Source organism: Saccopteryx bilineata, chromosome 1, assembly GCF_036850765.1.
Source record: "Saccopteryx bilineata isolate mSacBil1 chromosome 1, mSacBil1_pri_phased_curated, whole genome shotgun sequence".
Classification (NCBI taxonomy): Eukaryota; Metazoa; Chordata; class Mammalia; order Chiroptera; family Emballonuridae; genus Saccopteryx; species Saccopteryx bilineata.
Genome location: NC_089490.1, coordinates 363,675,464 through 363,692,505, shown reverse-complemented (window position 1 = coordinate 363,692,505; position 17,042 = coordinate 363,675,464). Strand labels below are relative to the sequence as shown.

At 50.1% G+C, this 17,042-nt stretch overlaps 1 protein-coding gene across 4 annotated transcripts in view; it reads left to right on the top strand.

Annotated features, from left to right (window-relative positions):
• The window catches only part of PLEKHA7 (pleckstrin homology domain containing A7), a 246,843-nt gene that overhangs the window by 222,327 nt on the left and 7,474 nt on the right, over nucleotides 1-17,042 (top strand). For all 4 annotated transcript variants that reach the window (XM_066251040.1, XM_066251042.1, XM_066251043.1 and 1 more), the window contains 7 exons: nucleotides 4,977-5,085; nucleotides 5,233-5,459; nucleotides 8,847-9,035; nucleotides 9,133-9,250; nucleotides 11,579-11,682; nucleotides 12,224-12,424; nucleotides 15,277-15,432. In XM_066251040.1, coding sequence (XP_066107137.1) covers nucleotides 4,977-5,085; nucleotides 5,233-5,459; nucleotides 8,847-9,035; nucleotides 9,133-9,250; nucleotides 11,579-11,682; nucleotides 12,224-12,424; nucleotides 15,277-15,432 — 1,104 coding nt within the window. The remainder of the gene's footprint in view (nucleotides 1-4,976; nucleotides 5,086-5,232; nucleotides 5,460-8,846; nucleotides 9,036-9,132; nucleotides 9,251-11,578; nucleotides 11,683-12,223; nucleotides 12,425-15,276; nucleotides 15,433-17,042) is intronic.

The following is a 17,042-nucleotide window of genomic DNA, read 5'->3' as shown; positions in this document are numbered from 1 at the left end:
CTGTTCTGTATCCCCAGCACTTAGCACAGTGGCTTGAAATACTAGGTGAATATTGACAAAGCCCTTCAAACGGTTATTTCTTTTCTGATCACGTCCTGTCCTGTTATACCTTCTTTGACTTCAACAGGCCAGATTAATTTCAGCAGTACTTTTTTTTTTAGCTCTTTATTCCTTATGTTTCTATGATTATACAAATAACTTGTGAATATAACTCTCTGAAAGGCCAAAAATGAGAAGCACAGTCAAAAAATAACGAAAGCTCTCTTCCCTCCTCCCCCTCCCTGCCCTAGAGCGCCACCGGCCCCTGTGTGGGGAGCGCCCTCAGTTTGCAGTGGCAGCTTCCTGGCCATTTTCTTGGCATTTCCAAACATGTGCACACTTGGAGAATTCTATAATTTATTTGGGGCTGGGAGTTAGGTTGATGTAAAGAGGAATCATTCTTACACCTTGTTCAGTCTATTCTGTCATAACCTAATGTTGTAGAAATCTTTCTGGGAAAGATACCCCCAAGTTTATGCTGCTTGATGAAGTAGCTATTGATACATAAACATAAGTGAATTAAAATGAACTAACATTAAAAATATGTTTCTTGGCCCTGGCCGGTTGGCTCAGCGGTAGAGCGTCGGCCTGGCGTGCGGGGGACCCGGGTTTGATTCCCGGCCGGGGCACATGGGAGAGGCACCCATTTGCTTCTCCACCCCCCCTCCTTCCTCTCTGTTTCTCTCTTCCCCTCCCGCAGCCGGGGCTCCATTGGAGCGAGGATGGCCCAGGCGCTGGGGATGGCTCCTTGGCCTCTGCCCCAGGCGCTGGAGTGGCTCTGGTCGCGGCAGAGCGATGCCCCGGAGGGGCAGAGCATTGCCCCCTGGTGGGCAGAGCGTCGCCCCTGGTGGGCATGCCAGGTGGATCCCCATCGGGCGCATGTGGGAGTCTGTCTGACTGTCTCTCCCCGTTTCCAGCTTCAGAAAAAATACAAAAATATATATATATATATTTCTTCCCTGGCCAGATAGCTCAGTTGGTTAGAGTATCATTCCAAAGTACAGAGGTTGCAATTTGATCCCTGGTCAGGGCACATTTAGGAGCAGCTCCATGTTCCTCTCTCTCTGTCTCCCTTCCTCTCTCGCTAAAACCAATATATATATATATATATATTCTCTCTGTCTCCCTTCCTCTCTCGCTAAAACCAATATATATATATATATATTCTCAGTCACACTAGAATCATTGCAACTGCTCAGTAGCCACCTGCAGCTAGTAGCTACTCTGTTGGGCAGCACAGATGACAGAAGACTTCCATAATCTCAGAAAGTTGTATTGGACATTGTTGGTCTGAGCCAGCGATTTTCAACTGGTGTGCCACAAGAAATTTTAAAACATGCAATACCTGAATAGTCAGGACACGTTTCCCTTAGATTGTCAAATAAAAAAAAATGACAATAGCCAACACAACAATAGCCGTCCTGTGTGAATGAATCAAAATTATACCCATTATTTTTGTTGGATCAGCAAAGAATATATTTTTCTGTGTGCCGCAGAATTTAAGTAATTAATTTATATGTGCCATGAGATGGAAAAGGTTGAAAATTGCTGGTCTAAGTAGATGAAATTAAGTTAGTTCCTAACTGCTGCATAGAATTTTGAGGTCTGGATATTTCATACTTTATTTAGCCATTCCTCTTCTTATGGACACTTAATGTTATTTGCAGTGTTTTGCTTTTGTAAAAGCACCACAACGGGCATCTATGTAACTGCCTTTCCAGGCTCATTCATGTGTGTTTATCTAAGGCTCCTAGGGGTTGAAATGAGTGTACATCTTCAGTGTGGATGGGCACTGTCAGATCCTCGCTGAAAGGCTGCACTCATTTGCCCTGCCACTGACAGTCAATGAGAGGATGAACCTGTCTACCCACATCCTCACCAGCACTTGATGCTATCAGTCTTTTTAGTTTTTGCCAGTCTACCGCCAGAAAGGAGACCTCTTGTTTTAATTTGCATTTATTTATTTACTAGTAGGTTAAACATCTTTTCATGTGATTATTGGCCACTTGTATTTGTATCGCTCCTTATTTCATGGTAATGTAGCATATAGCAGGCCCAGAGACTTCTTCCCCCCTCCAAAAATGAATGGGTACAATGCAATATATGGGTCTTGTCACAGACTCCCTATAAGTTACAAAAACATAGGTCAGTTGGAAGCCTGGTCCCCGCTGCTTGATTTGCACCTAGCTTAGTGGCATTGCCCACGCTTTCCCTGAATGCCACAGTGACCCGGGGAGCTCACAAAGGCCTCCTTTGAGCAGGCTCTGTGCTGACTTCTGTGCTGTAATTCTAGGCAGGCTGTTAGAGTCCTGAATAAGCCATTAACCCTGGAGATCTGCTCACAGCCCTCCACACACATTCTCAGGAGTGGGGCCTGGAAACTCACATCTCTTTGTAGGTGAGAAAATGCATAGCCTTTTCATTAGAGATGAGTGGCTTTATTTATAAAGATTTTTATGGCCACCTCGGCAGGGAAGCTGGAGGATAACAGAACGTCTAGGCAACTGTGTGAGAGGCAGCTGTAGGTGCGGCCACCAGTAGTTGGCCCTACTTGGGGACAGTGAGTTCAAGTCTTTGCTGAATGTAGAACACAGGAGCCTTCCTGCCGAGCCTGGTGTGTGGCCGCAGGAATGAAACCCCACCACCTTGCTCCCCAAAAGCTTTGCTTTGTCATTAAGTTCTGAAATCCCATCAGCCTTGGAGAGAGATAGAGGTTCTCTGGCCTTTGCTCCTCTCTGCTTTTCTCTGACATGTGGGGGGCCAGAAGGACAGGGTGGGGGCAGGGTTGTGAACTGACAGGCAGAAGTGTGCCAGATAGCCAGAGGAGGGAGTGAGCTGACTTTAATCCCATGCTCCTCCTTTAAAAAAATTACTGATTGACTTTAGAGAGAGGGGATGGGAGAGAGAGAAATATCAATTGTGTTGCATTCATTAGTTGAATCTCGTATGTATGTGCCCTGACTAAGGATTGAACCTGTAACCTCGGTGTATCGGGATGAGCGACCATGCTCTTCCTTCACCTCTCCCTAGCACTCTGCTTGGGGACCTCGGCTCTAGGGCTTATTCTATTAGCTTATATACGCACCCGGGCTCAAACACTTGTCTGTTTGAGGACACTTGTACTCTAGGGAGGAGCTGAGCATCAAGTGCGTTATTTGCTTGTCAGCCCTGAGGATGTGTGCCGGGGTTTCAAGGGTGGAGAGAGCATGAGAGTCTGCACTCTGTTAGGAGGGGGGCCTCGGTCATCTGTTGTCAGGGCTGTCGGATAGTGTTAGATCAGGGACTTTTCCGTGATTGGTCCTTTATTCATTCAACATACCTGTACTAAGCATGTGCTGAGAGCCTGCCCCTGGGGGAGGTATCAGGGAGCACATTGTCTAGTTGCAGAATCAGACAGGTCCCTAAGCATCATGCATGCGAGAGCTCTTCGGACTGAGGGTGGCTGGGTGCCTTGGGAGGAGGTGGGGATGTGATACCTTCTGTCCTCCCAGTGATAATTTAAAAATTGAACGAATACTCTATTTGATGTTTAGGCGACTCTATTTAAAGATGCCCTCAATGGGCCTGACCTGTGGTGGCGCAGTGGATAAAACGTCGACCTGGAAATGCTGAGGTCGCTGGTTCGAAACCCTAGGCTTGCCTGGTCAAGGCACATATGGGAGTTGATGCTTCCAGCTCCTCCCTCCTTCTCTCTCTCTGTCTCTCCTCTCTCTCTCTCTCTCTGTCTCTCCCTCTCCTCTCTAAAATGAATAAATAAATAAAAATAAAAAATTTTAAAAAATAAAATAAAAAATCAAGATGTCCTCAAGCTCTTAATCAGGACAGACCCTGCTTTCCTCTTCCTGGGGCCTCTTCCCAGCCGATTTCGGTGCTAACTTGTCAGAGTTGCACATATGGTCCTGTAGCCTGGCTCTTTCCTCATTACTTTTTTAAAATAACAGCTTTACCATATAATTCCCTTTTAAAGTATACAATTTAGTGGCTTTTAGAATATTCAGACTCATGCAGTTATCCCCACGATCAATTTTATAACATTTTCATCATCCCCCAAAAGAAACCTTGTACCTATTAACAGTCGCCCCCTCCCCACCCTCAGCACCCCACTCCTGCTCTAGCTGACCACCAGTCTACTTTGTGTCTTTATGGCTTTTCCTATTCTGGACATCTTATATGAATGTAACCATACAGAATGTTGGCCTTTTGTATCTGGTTCTTTCACGTAGCAGGATGTTTTCGAGGTTCGACCATGTTGCCGCATGCATCAGTACTTACTCCCTTCTTATTGTCAGATGATTTCCATGGCGCATTATACTCTGAACTAAGCTTTAAATCCCAGAATTAGCTATATTTTTAAACATGCTCTTTATGTTCTAGGGAAGGCATGACCTCTAGTCCTTGCCTTCTCTTCTCCGATGCCATGGTTGCCTTAAGACAGCTCTATTTTTTTTAAATTGTGGTAAGTTATACATAACAGGAAATTTACCGCCTTAACCATTTTCGGGTGTACAGTTTGGTTGTGTTAAGTGTATTCACAGTGTTGTGTACCCATCTCTGCAGCTCTTCGTCTTGCAGACTGGAAGTCTGTACACCCGTGAAACAAAATCCCTCCTCCTCCTCTCCCCAACACCTGCCCGCCCCCCCTGCTTGCTCTCTGACTCTGACTGCTCCAGATACTCACACAAGTGGGCGCATACAGTTCTAAGGCCGTCTTTTTAAATTAGGTAGAACTAGACTAGGCAAGGCGGACCCGTGAGAGCTCTGAAATTTCTCTCGGGCCTCGATCACCCTCCGTGGCTGCACGCTAGCCCTGGTGGGGTTTCCCCAGGAAATGCGGCCTCCCAGGGTGAGGGCCCCTGTCGGAGGTGATGGCACAGGTCCTAAGAAGGAACTTGGAAGGAGCTGAGAAGGAAAGTGAGCCACTGTCTCTTCTTCCTTAGGAGAAATCGCAGCTACAGAAGGACCTCTGGAGGATTGAAGACGTCATTGCCGGCCTGAGTGCGAATAAAGAGAACTTCAGAATCCTGGTGGACTCGGTCAAAAATCCGGGTGAGGGGGCTGTCTTCCTGGGGGCCAGTCCCAGGTGGGTGGGGTGGCCCTCGGGGAGGTCGGGGCCTCCTGGTGTAAGTCAGCTCTCTGAGGAAGCCGGTCCTTCCTCCATCCCATCCATCCTTTGTTTCCCTCTACACCCCTTAGAGAGAAAAACGGTGCCTTTGTTTCCTCACCCGCCTGTGCCTTCGCTCTCAGCTTCTGAGAGCAAGCCGCCCTTGCAGCCCAGCCCTCCCACCAGCCCCGTGCGGACCCCTCTGGAGGTTCGACTCTTCCCCCAGCTGCAAACCTACCTGCCGTACCGACCTCACCCGCCCCAGCTGAGGAAGGTGACGTCCCCTCTCCAGTCACCAACCAAGACGAAGCCCAGAGTTGTAAGTCTGATGACCAGCTGAGTGCTCTTCCTCTCTGGCGGATGGTTGTCCCTCTCTGTCCTCAGGGCAGCTTCCCTCAGGGGATGTTTTTAGGGATATGTGGGGAGGTAGAAACTGAGTCCTGAGCCCTGAGAAGTCAAGGATTGGAGGGGCCCTGCCATTGGACCTCAGACCCCCAGTAGAGATAATCTAGCCCAACTCTCCCATTTTGCATTTGGGAAAACTGAGGCCCAGCAGGAGGAGGTGACTGTAATGAGCAGGTGGAATCTGTGATCTGCACTGTGCAGAGAGGTGTGTGGCTGCTCCTTGCAAACCTACAGTTACACACACACGCCTGCTATGAGCTTGTCTTAGCAGAAGAGGAGCCTTATCTCACCTTCAGTCGAGCACTCTGATGGGTTAGAGCTGTGGTAGTCAACCTGGTCCCTACCTCCCACTAGTGGGTGTTCCAGCTTTCATGGTGGGTGGTAACGGAGCAACCAAAGTATAAATAAAAAGATAAATTTAACTCTAGTAAGTTGTTTTATAAAGATTTATTCTGCCAAACTTAGCGAAAATTCGACATAAAGTACTTGGTGAGTAATTATTATTATATGCTTTAACTTGCTGTAACTCTGCTTTATAAATTTTATAAAGTAAAGTTACTTCCCTACTTTATAAATTACCATTACTGTGAAACCAGTGGGCAGTTAGAAAATTTTACTACTAACAGAGATACAGAAGTGGGCGGTAGGTATAAAAAGATTGACTACCCCTGGGTTATAGGATACATTTGACCTTCGAAATAACCTCATGGAGTATAACAGGAAGGTCAGTATCCCCATCCCACAGGTAAGAGAACTGAGGCCCCAATGTGTTAAATCTGCTTAAGGTTTCCATATTAGTTCATTGATGCAATCCACATCTCCTGATCATTCTCTGCACCATCTCCTCGGACACTCAGGTCCCCAGGTCAGGCTCGTGGCCCTTATGATCACCTGGGCCAATATCTTGGCTTGCCTGGCAGAGAGAGGGCCCAAGCTCTTGGCAGTGTCGAGGACAACTGGAAACTTTAAAGGAAAGAGAAGATGTGTTCAGGCACTGTGGTAGCTCATGTCTCCAGGGCCAGGCCAGCTTTGGCTGGAGAGCATGAGGGGTCTGGTCCAGGTGACTGAGAAGCCATTGCAGAGGGGACCTTGAAAGAGGGACCTTCAGGACTTTGCTTAGAGGAGCTTCGCCTGGGCAGCATGTGTGCCTGGGACCTCTGACAAGGTTGGTGCACAGCAGCGACTTAAACACACGAGCTCCCACACCCTAGTCCTCACCATCTTCCTGCTTCCAGCCACGGCCCAGGGACCAGAGCTGGAAGACAGGTGCCAGGATCCAGGGGCACTGTGAATTTCTTCATCTTGAGATCTCCTTCCCAGTCCCAGGTCTAAGAGGCATGGAGCACCAACCACCGTACTGGGGGTAGAAATAACAATATGAACAGGACTGGCTGGGAAAGGTGGTTGCTGCCGTAAGGCAGGGTGCCTGACCGGGGCAATGGTGCTGGCCTCAGAGCCGGACCACCTGGAATCCTGCCCTTGTTCTCTCTGGGGCCTCAAACAGGCCCGCCCCCTCTCTGAGCCCCTCAGTTTTCCCTTGTGCCCAGCGAGCAGCTCTGAACAGACCATCCGCGGGGCTCCTTCACGGCTTGGTCCTCTGTGGCTCAGGGCGGGGCTCTTCTGGCTGGGTCAGCGTCAGGGCCACCGGGGTCTTCTCTCCCCTCCTCTAGAATGCGTGTGTGTTCACCAGTTTTAACAGTTCTCTAATTAGTATTGTTTGCTTATTTTATATTTATATTTGTGGACTGATGGTATCCTGAAGTTGACATAAAACATGAATATATTATTTATCAAATAATAATAAAGAGACCACCCATGTTATACTAATATCCAGAAACAGAGCTTTGCAGCCACCAGAAGCCCTCAGGGCCTGTGGGTCCCTTCCCAGTGCCTGGCTCTTTCTGCCAGAGGAAACCACTGTCTTGACTTTTTGGATAATTTTCTTTTTTCTTTCTTTTTTTTTAAATTTTGCTTCCTATGTTTGTGTCTCTAAATTCTTTAATTTTGCCTCTAGTTAATACTATTTATTCTTTTACATCTTGCATCTTTTCTTCAGCATTATGCTTGTGCGAGCCATCTATGTTGTTGCATGTAGCTACAGTCTTTCATTTTAATTTGGTTTAATTTCTTGAATTTAATTTTTTATTAGGTCATACTCTCAAAGGGTACAAAAGTCAGGAGATATAAAAAAAATGTAATAAAATGTCTCCCTCCCACCCTCTGTCTCCAGACAATCTACTGGGCAGTCAGTGTGTATGTTTATCTTTCTAGGGAGCTTTTAAGACCTTGGTGATTTCAAGATCTTGTCAGAGCTGGAAACCCGGCTAGTCAGAGAGCCTTGGGGGTAACTTTCACCCAGTGATGACGTGTGTTGCGTAAGAAGAATGCTGATAAACCTTTGCCAGGCCAGCTTGCAGCACTCTTTCCCAAACTCTGCAAAATTCTGGGAAACAAAGCAAAATTAGAGTAAGAAAGGGAAAGTTTAGGAGGCAGGCGTCTCAATGATCATTTGTCCCAGGAGTAGGTGTCCATGGCAGTTGGGAGCCAGCTGTTGATCTGTAGAGAAGCCACAGCCCTCAGAGAGGGCCGTGGACCCGGCAGGGGTGGGTGGTTTAGGGGGTTTTGAGGAAAATAGCAACATTCATCATCCTCAGGGAGTGGGCTGCGGGCAGGCAGTGGTCACCCGTTCTGCCCGCCCTTGTTCAGCCCCCGGGTCAGGAAGGAGGAAGTATTTTGTTACCATTCACACGTCTAATGGTGAGGACAGGAGGAAGTAGACTGTCCCCGCTCAGCTCTCCAGCCTGCTGAGGGGTCCCGAGACCGTGCAGGGACAGGGAGCGGCTCGGTCTGCGCACCGTGGAGCGGGCAGCCGTGTGTGTGAATAAAAGAAGCAGAACCGGATGGGAAGAAGGGACACAGAGAAGTGATACCCAGGGGGACGTGCTGTCATAGACTCACCATAAGTACAGAGCCGCCAGCCTGCTCCTCCTGTGGTGCATTCTAAGAGTGTGGACCCAGGAGATCTGAGTTCTGGATTTGGGGACAGAGTATGTATAGGCAACATTATAAAAAAATGGAAAATGTGTGAACCAAAGGGAAGAATGGGTTGGGAGCTGAGGTGTCACCTTCTGCACAGCTCAGCTATGGGAAATGTTGGCATTTTTGGACTGAGGTGGTAATGTTCTGCAGGCCCGAGGTGGCCTGTTCCGGCCCTTTGGGCCACCACTGTGGTGCAGCTACTCGGTGCTGCCCTTCCAGCTCCTTCTCACGGGGCGCTGGTTCTGCTCCTTTTTCTGAGCAGGAAGACGAGGCCCCGCCCAGGCCCCCGCTCCCAGAGCTCTACAGCCCGGAGGACCAGCCCCCCGCCGTGCCGCCCCTGCCCAGGGAGGCCACCATCATCCGGCACACTTCAGTGAGGGGCCTCAAGCGGCAGTCGGACGAGAGGAAGCGAGACCGGGAGCAGGGGCAGTGTGTGAACGGGGACTCGAGGGTGAGCAGGCCGGGTCCTGGGGTTGCCCACTGCGGGCGGGGAGAGGGAAGGTGGCACGACACTGGGAAGGTATGACAGCCTCAGACTCTGCCCACAGGTGGAGCTCCGGTCATATGTTAGTGAGCCTGAGCTGACCACTGTCAGTGGGGACATGGCCCAGCCTTCCCTGGGGCTCGTGGGCCCTGAGAGCAAGTACCAGACGCTGCCAGGCCGAGGTAAGGCAACAGTCCCCATGGAGGCTTTCTGGGAACCTCAGTGCGACCAGTCACTGCTCCCCAACCCTCACCCAGGACCTCACACCCTTCTGCCTGCAGCTGTGGGCCTTGGGCAGCAGCTGTCCGTGGGTTCTTGGCTTCAGGGAGGGCCTGTCCATCCTTTCTCTGGCCCATAGCCTGATTCTCTTTATTATATCTGTTCCTGGAAATTAGGATTAATAGCAATTACTAGATAGCTTGGCACTGTGTTGTGTGAAGCACTTTATAATCACTTAGTTAAAATATTCATAATAATTTTATGAGGGAAGTACTATTATCTTTGTTTTAGATAAGAAAACACCCTGGTCAGATAGCTCGGCTGGTGAGAGCATCCTCCGGAAGCACAGAGGTCAGAGGTCCGCTTCCAGTCAGGGCACATGCAGGAACAGATCCATGTTCCTGTCTCTCCTCTCTCTCTTTCTTCTCTCTCTAAAATCAATGAAATAAAAACATTTAAAAAGGAAAAACAAACTAAAAACAAGAGGTAAGAAAACTAGAGCTTAGAGAAATTAAGTGACTTGCTAATTAGCTGGTAAGGGATGAAGCCAGAGTCCAATCCCAGTGCTGGGCTCCGGAGCTGCTGTGCCCTGTGGCTGGGACGTGGGGTGATGCATCAGCGTGGCCATCTCAGGCCTTTGGAGGGTTACTTCCTCTTCTGTGCCACTCTTCGACTCAATGAATCCTTCCTATAAACAAGCACTTTTCAATTGGGCCTTCCTCTCACTACTGTCCCCTACAACCTCAGGATGGGGATGGGGACAGACTTAGGCCTTAGGCTCACTTGTACCTCAGTTTTCCCCATAGCCAGACCCTCTGCCTCAGAACTCTCCATAGAGGGTGGCTTCCTGGAACCCCCGACTAGGGAGACTACGGTCCCTCCTCTGTCCCTCCTGCCTTTTTCTGGAGGTGGAAGGTCAAGTGCTTTCCCTCTGTGACCAGGTGGACACAGCCGTGGTCCCAGCACGTGTGGGGTCATGTGACTTCCAGCTCACTACACTGTCCCGACTTGCTGTGGCCTGAGCTGGTCCCTGCAGGGTGTGGGCTTGCTCTGGATTTTGCTGAGTTGGACCCATGGCAACACTTGGCTTTGTCCCCTTCATTCATTACAGCCTGGAGGTGTTTATCAATGGTAGAATTGGTGACATTGTGGGCCAAGTAGTTCTTTGTTGCTTGGAATTCTCTGGGCATTGTAGGACATTCATCATTTTCTTTCCGACGTGCTAAATGCCAGTGGTGTCCTCAGTCAGCGGAATGCTCATTTTCCGATGTCAAGGGCCACCCCTGATCAGAATTGCAGCTAGTGGAGAAAGCACAGGCTGTGGCACCTGCCAGCCCAGCGTGAGATGATTCCTCAAAGGCATAGGATCCAGACATGGGAAGCACGTGGTCAACAATGCTCTTACCGTGTCACCTTGGACAAATCTCTTGAACCCTGAGCCTTAAATTTAAATTTATTTTATTTTTTTAATTTATTCATTTTAGAGAGGAGGGAGGGAGAGAGACAGAGAGAAAGGGGGGAGGAGCAGAAAGCATCAACTCCCATATATGCCTTGACCAGATAAGTGCAGGGTTTTGAACCGGCAACCTCAGTGTTCCCAGGTCGATGCTTTATCCACTGCGCCACCAGAGGTCAGGCAAACTCTGAGCCTTAGATTGTGCGCTTCTACAATGGTCAAGTAATGCTTACTTCATAGGGCAAGTGGGACAGAATCTGTGTAACAGTGCCTGACATAGTACATACTCGGGAGATGTGGGGTGCCTTCTTTCCTTTCATTCATTTACTCATTCAGGCATTCAGCCGGGCACTGTTGAATTTACAATCTATGTAGTTAGGTACGTTGACACTGTGGTCAGTAACCAGTGAGTATACTGAGGGATATGGGGGGTGACCGTGTCTGTGTGGGGCACTCTGGACCCTCCACGCAGGCAGGGTATTCAAATGGGGTTATGCAGGGAGCCCGAGAGTTCGTCTGAGGGAAGGGATGAAGTGATTCCTACCCCTCCATCCTTTCCATCTGCCAGGCAGCCTGGATCTTCTGCATGTGAAGAAGGACTAGGGTAGTCACAGATCTGTAGGGGCACTGTCCCCCGCTGGGGACAGAAGGCACCCCTGGGCTGGCCCCTCATCCTCTACCAGGGGCCTTGCTCACCCAGGCCCTGGGGAGGAAGAAGAGGGGGTTACTGGCTGAGCCCTCGTGGTCCCTTCACGGCAGTGGGAGGTAATTAAGAGGGCCTGATGGCCTGTCCACCCCACCACAAATATACTTGCAATTCTCTTTCCTCACTAAGGGCTCTCAGGGTCCACATCAAGGCTCCAACAGTCCTCCACCATTGCTCCCTACGTCACCCTCCGGAGGGGTCTGAATGCCGAAAGCAGCAAGATGACCTTCCCTGTGAGTGGCCTGGTTTTCGAGATGCTCACTGCTCCCTCATGCACAGAGGGAAGGGCTCCAAGGTGGATGGTGACTGGGCTTCCTGTGAGCCCTGGGGATCTCTGTGGTGATCTCTGCCCCTCCCAGGCTCAGGGTCCCTGTCACCATGTGCTCAGGGATGTCTTCCCCACTGCCTACCATCATGCTGCCCTTGCCGTTTCCTGAGAACTCCCGCCCCCAACACACATACACCTTTCTCCCCAGCCGGTCAGGCTTGCAAGAGGGGCCTGGGAAGCCTGCACCCTGGGTCCTGACTCCAGCACTTGCTGCATGTATGACTGGATAGGCTTGAGCCGCAGTGTGTGCATCTGCAGAATGGGTTGCTACCCAGAGGGCCGAGGAATAGTGTCTGTGAGTCTGCTGAGAGAAAGTGGTTCTCTGTGGCCCAGACGAGCCCAACTGGCTGGACTGTGTGTGTGTGAGAGAGAGAATAGAATGAAGCCAACAGCGTGGCTGCCCTGTGTCCCCAGCTCAGGCTCTGTCTCACCTGCTTCCTCCTCAGAGACCCAAGAGTGCCTTGGAGCGCCTGTACTCAGGGGACCACCAGCGGGGCAAGATGAGCGCGGAGGAGCAGCTGGAGCGCATGAAGCGGCACCAGAAGGCCCTGGTCAGGGAGCGCAAGAGGACGCTGAGCCAGGGAGAGAGGATGGGTCTGCCTGCGTCGCGCTACCTCAGCCACCCACTCCCCGGAGACCTCGGCTCAGTATGTTAGGAGGGTCCAGGCAGGCGGGGCTGGGACAGGGAGCAGAGCTTCCCCAAGTCCCCCAAACACAAGAGTGTCACACCCCTGAGAGAGTGGTTCAGAGAACACCTCATGAGGCTGTTTTGTCCACTGACTGGGACACATGTGTGACCTGGTCCGAGGGTGCCCGGGAAGCAGAGCTGGAGAGAGGATGTCACTGCAGGAGTCTAGGAGCCTGAGGAAATGTCTGGTCAGTTATCTGAGCCGAGCTTGAAAGAGGCCTTTGTAGGCATGCAGAGTCTCTCTGCTGAATCAAGGACTTGGGAATATGTACTTGGTTCAAGGATGGAAGGAGTAGAGGAGGAGGAAGATGGCGATATGATTTGAGGAGGAAGAGCACAAGCCCACCAGCCTCCCATACTTCCAAGCGGATGCCCTGTGGGGCGACTGAGCAGAGGGTCACGCCCCACAACTCAGGGCTGTGGTTTCCCACCACACCGCTTGTGGTGCTCACAGTCCTCATGGTGCCCCAGGAGAGCCAGGGGTTTGTGCTGCCCCCTGGTGGTGCTTCCAGGCATTGCACCCTGCCCACGGTCGCCTTAGGTCCCTTTTGGATACATGCCATTTTTTTCCCCTATTATTTGAAATCAAGTGTTTCCCTAGACCTCTAGCCTGACTCTTCTTTCCCTAATTCATCGCACAAGCTCTTTTGCTTTTAGTGTTACCGCTCATTGCCTCTCTAATCCTGCCTGATTGTGTTTACACAAGCTTCTAATTTGCATTGAACATTCTCTAACTGGCCTGTGCTCTTTGTTACCAGGCTTATAATAGCGGCTCTTGTCTCCATAGCCTAGCGAGCACTCCCATGTGTGACTCACCTTTCTGCTGCCCCCTTATGCAGGCCTACTTACTCATAATTCACTCATCCCAAAGCTGCCCCACTAGACTGAGCCACCCTGCCACCCGAGGGCCATGGTCACTGGCAGAGGTCTGGGCATTATGAATTTATTAAAGTTCATGTCTTACATCTGGACAGTAGACACGGACTTCAGAGATTGTACATTTGAATAAATTCTATCAAGTCTAAGGTGGTTTGGGTTTAATTCCTTCAGCCCCATTGCACAATTTCTTATGGAAAACTTTTTGTGTTTTTAGTATTTAATAACTTGAACCGATGGCAAAATATATTATGTTCTATATTCAGAGGTCCTCTTTGCAGTTGTTAGCTCAGACACCAAAGGGTTAGTAAGACCCAGGACACTCATATCCTGAAAAGCTGCAAAGCCAGTAACTTTTAAACTTTATAAGCAAATGTCATGTGGGGTAGCACTGACCTTTACAACCTGATGTCTCAAATGTAGAAAGGTTATCTTAAAAAAACCGTAACTTGACTACCTTGTAATTTTTCTCTTAAAAAAGAAAAGACTTGTGTAAGTCTCTGTATCGACGCCAATAAACGTGTTGCTTAATGATAATGGATTGGCGTGGTTCTTCCCCAGGGTACACCGTAGAGCCTAGTGAACCTTTTCTGTTTGTGGAAACAATCAGGCTGGGTTTAAATGAGGACTTCTCGCTCTATTCGGGGCACACGTGAGACTGTAAGGAAATGTGCTTTGTCTTTGTGAGTCATTAAATTAATTTTCCATACCTGAAATGTCAACTGCCTAATCCTTTCATACTGTGATTGGAAACCTAAGAGCAGCGATGGCTTGGAATAAGGATTGAGAGCTTGTGCATGAATGGGTGAAACGAGCTGATCATGGCTGGGGGTTTGGGGCTTGGGAGGATGTGAAGGGTCGTCAGAGATAATCGTGACCACTTGGGGCTCTGTCAGGTGGACGTGGTGGGAGGAAGGAGGTGACCTGGCATGGAGAAGCATCAATTGGCTTCTGCTCAAGAAGAGAGAGGCTTTGAGCCTATTCCCTTCCCTCAAAACCTGCGTGGTGTTGACGGCCTGTGCAGCTGCGGGCCTCACAGGTGGTTGCGGGGCCTGCCTTGGAGTTGCACAGTTATGCTTGGATCTGAAAATGTCCAGTTCGATATCTCTCTATGGGGAGAGCCTTGTTACCAAGTTGAGACCGAGGAACAGCCTTACAAAACGTTGCATTTGGTTTAGCATTTTAATTTTACATGGTTTTGTTTGTTTTATAACTTAAAGAAAATTGTTGCCCCAAATAGATGCCGTGACACACAGCAGTTTATCTGCTTTACTGACCCTAAGCTGCTCCTGCTGGGACCTCCCCCGCCCCACTGTGGGTGTAGTAGGCCCACCGCTAAGGGTGTCCTGTTGGGCGTACCCATTACAGAGGCTCCTGGCTATTCCTCTTGCTTCCCAGGGCCTCAAAGGGCTTGTTTCTTCCATTACTTCTGAGCCAGGACATATGGCCCCTGAACCAGAAAGCCTTCCACAACTGTGGGGCAGCAGAAGGGGCACATCCCTTCTCCAGAGTTCTCCCAGGATGTTTAGGGGTCACCTTCTTGGATCTGGGAGTCTCTTGTGTCTCTGGGGACCGCTCTGAGTCTAACGTCATGGGTCTTTGACCTGTGCCCTGGGAACGCATGTTTGAACCCTCAGGGGACCTAGATCAGAAAGATATCAGCCGTCCAGAATTAAGCCATGTGAAAGGGGTGGAGGCTCCATTCTCCATCACTCAGACAGGTACAGCTTACAGCAGCCACTGTCATAAAACTGCTGCCGCATTTTAGAGACAAGGAGGTTGAGGTCCATGATCACACAGCTCTTCCATAAGGAGTCACGGGCCCATCTCCCCCAAGACCCCAGGGCCTGCAGGACCTTTTCAAAGGGGGCCAGCATGGCTCCTATGGCCACAGTCAGGAAGTGACTGCGTTTAACCTTCTCATTCTGTTGCCAGTGGAAGCGCGAGCAGGACTTTGACCTGCAGTTGCTGGACCGCGCCATGCAAGGGGAAAGAAAGGATGAGGAGAATGGCTGGCTGAAAGTGCAGGCCATGCCAGTCACTGAGCTGGACCTGGAGCCGCAGGACTATGACTTGGACATCAGCAGAGAGGTGAGGGCAGGGGCTCCCTTCATGCTCCCCCAGGCAGCTTGCCCTCAGGCTCCCGGCCTGACCCACCCTCCCAGTGGCACGGGGAGGCGGGGGGTGTCCTCAGTGGGGACAAGACTCGGCTTCTGTGTGGCCCAGGAGATAGACTGGATAGCAGCTTGAGGCAATAAAAGGAGCCCCGTGTTTTGATGCAGGTTCAAGTCTATCTCTAATTTGGGGCAAGTCATTTAACTTCTCTGTGCCTCAGTTTCCTCAATGGTAAACGGGTTGTGATGAGGATTAACTGACTCCTCGTGTTGCCCAGAGGATTAGCAATAATCAGAAGGCCATGAGCACAGGGTCTGGCATGTAGCAGGCATGTGATGAGGTAGTTTTTGTTAGAGAATGCAAAACCTGGGATCGGCCTGGCAGCTGGCCTCTCAGGCCAACTTAGGGCAATCAGACTTGGGGAAAATGGGCAGTTTTGAAAAGCACAGGTGAGATTTCCAGCCACTGTGGAGGCTAGACCTGCATAGTTCCGGTCTAAATTCTTCTGGTGCCCTCTGGTGGCTCAAATGCATCATGACCAGCAGGCCTGGGGAAGCAAGTAACCCCTGGATTTCTACAGATCAGGAATGTTATACCCAGGAGAGAAAGGAAATCAGAGGGTGACAGACGCAGTCTTCAAGACATAGGGTGGTCTCCTGTGGCCTCTAATGTGTCATTTGTAAACTCCGCAAAGCAGAACCTAATAGCTGTTTGGTTTACTTTTGTTCCCTTAACACTGGGCCGATACATAGTGGGTGCTCTGTTAATATTTGCTGAATAATGGCTCTGTTGAGGGAAACACAGTGGCCCACAGATATCTCAGAAACATTTGAGTGAGGACTAGCTAGGCTTGAAGCTGCAGGAGAGGAAATACTCTCACCATATGAAGGATAGAGTTAGCAGGTGTGGGGGGCAAATTGACGCCCCTAGAGGAGGAGTTTCTGGGGTGGACTGGGACTCCAGGGGTTACTGAGTTCCCTGCCCTCAGAGCTTGTGCCTTGGGCACCTCTGAAGCAGCCAAAGGCCTCTGCTTTCTCAGGCGCACAAAAGGAGCTTCTGCACGCTGCCCTGGCGACGATTGGGCACTCTGCAGTGTCCTCATGGGCCTGCCAGCCAGGGAGACCCTTATCTCTAACCTAGATCCCTCCGGCTACAATGTAATCTACTTCCTTCCTCTGGATCTGCCCTCATTGAGAACAACAGAAAAGAGCTTATTTCTTGCCACCTTTCACCAGAATGAAAGGGCTGCGTGGGTTTAAATCCAAGTCCAAATTTGCCCTGGGATTGGATTTAGCTTGTTTTTAGAAGCTTCGACCAACCTCATTTTAATGTGCTGTTGCAGCTCAAGGAGGAAAACATTCCCTGGGGTGTGCAGACCTTGCCTTGAGTGGTCTTAGCCCAAGCGAGGCTTTCCATACTGAGGTTGCTACTGGGTTCGTGGGAAAGACTGGTGGGCAGGAGGCCATTTTCCTTTAGGGAGAAATAGATAAGCATGGCTGCCTCCTGTCTAGATCAGAGGTGCTTTTGTAGGGACAGAAAACACCATCACCACCCAGTCATCCCTTCATCCACACACCTGCTCACCC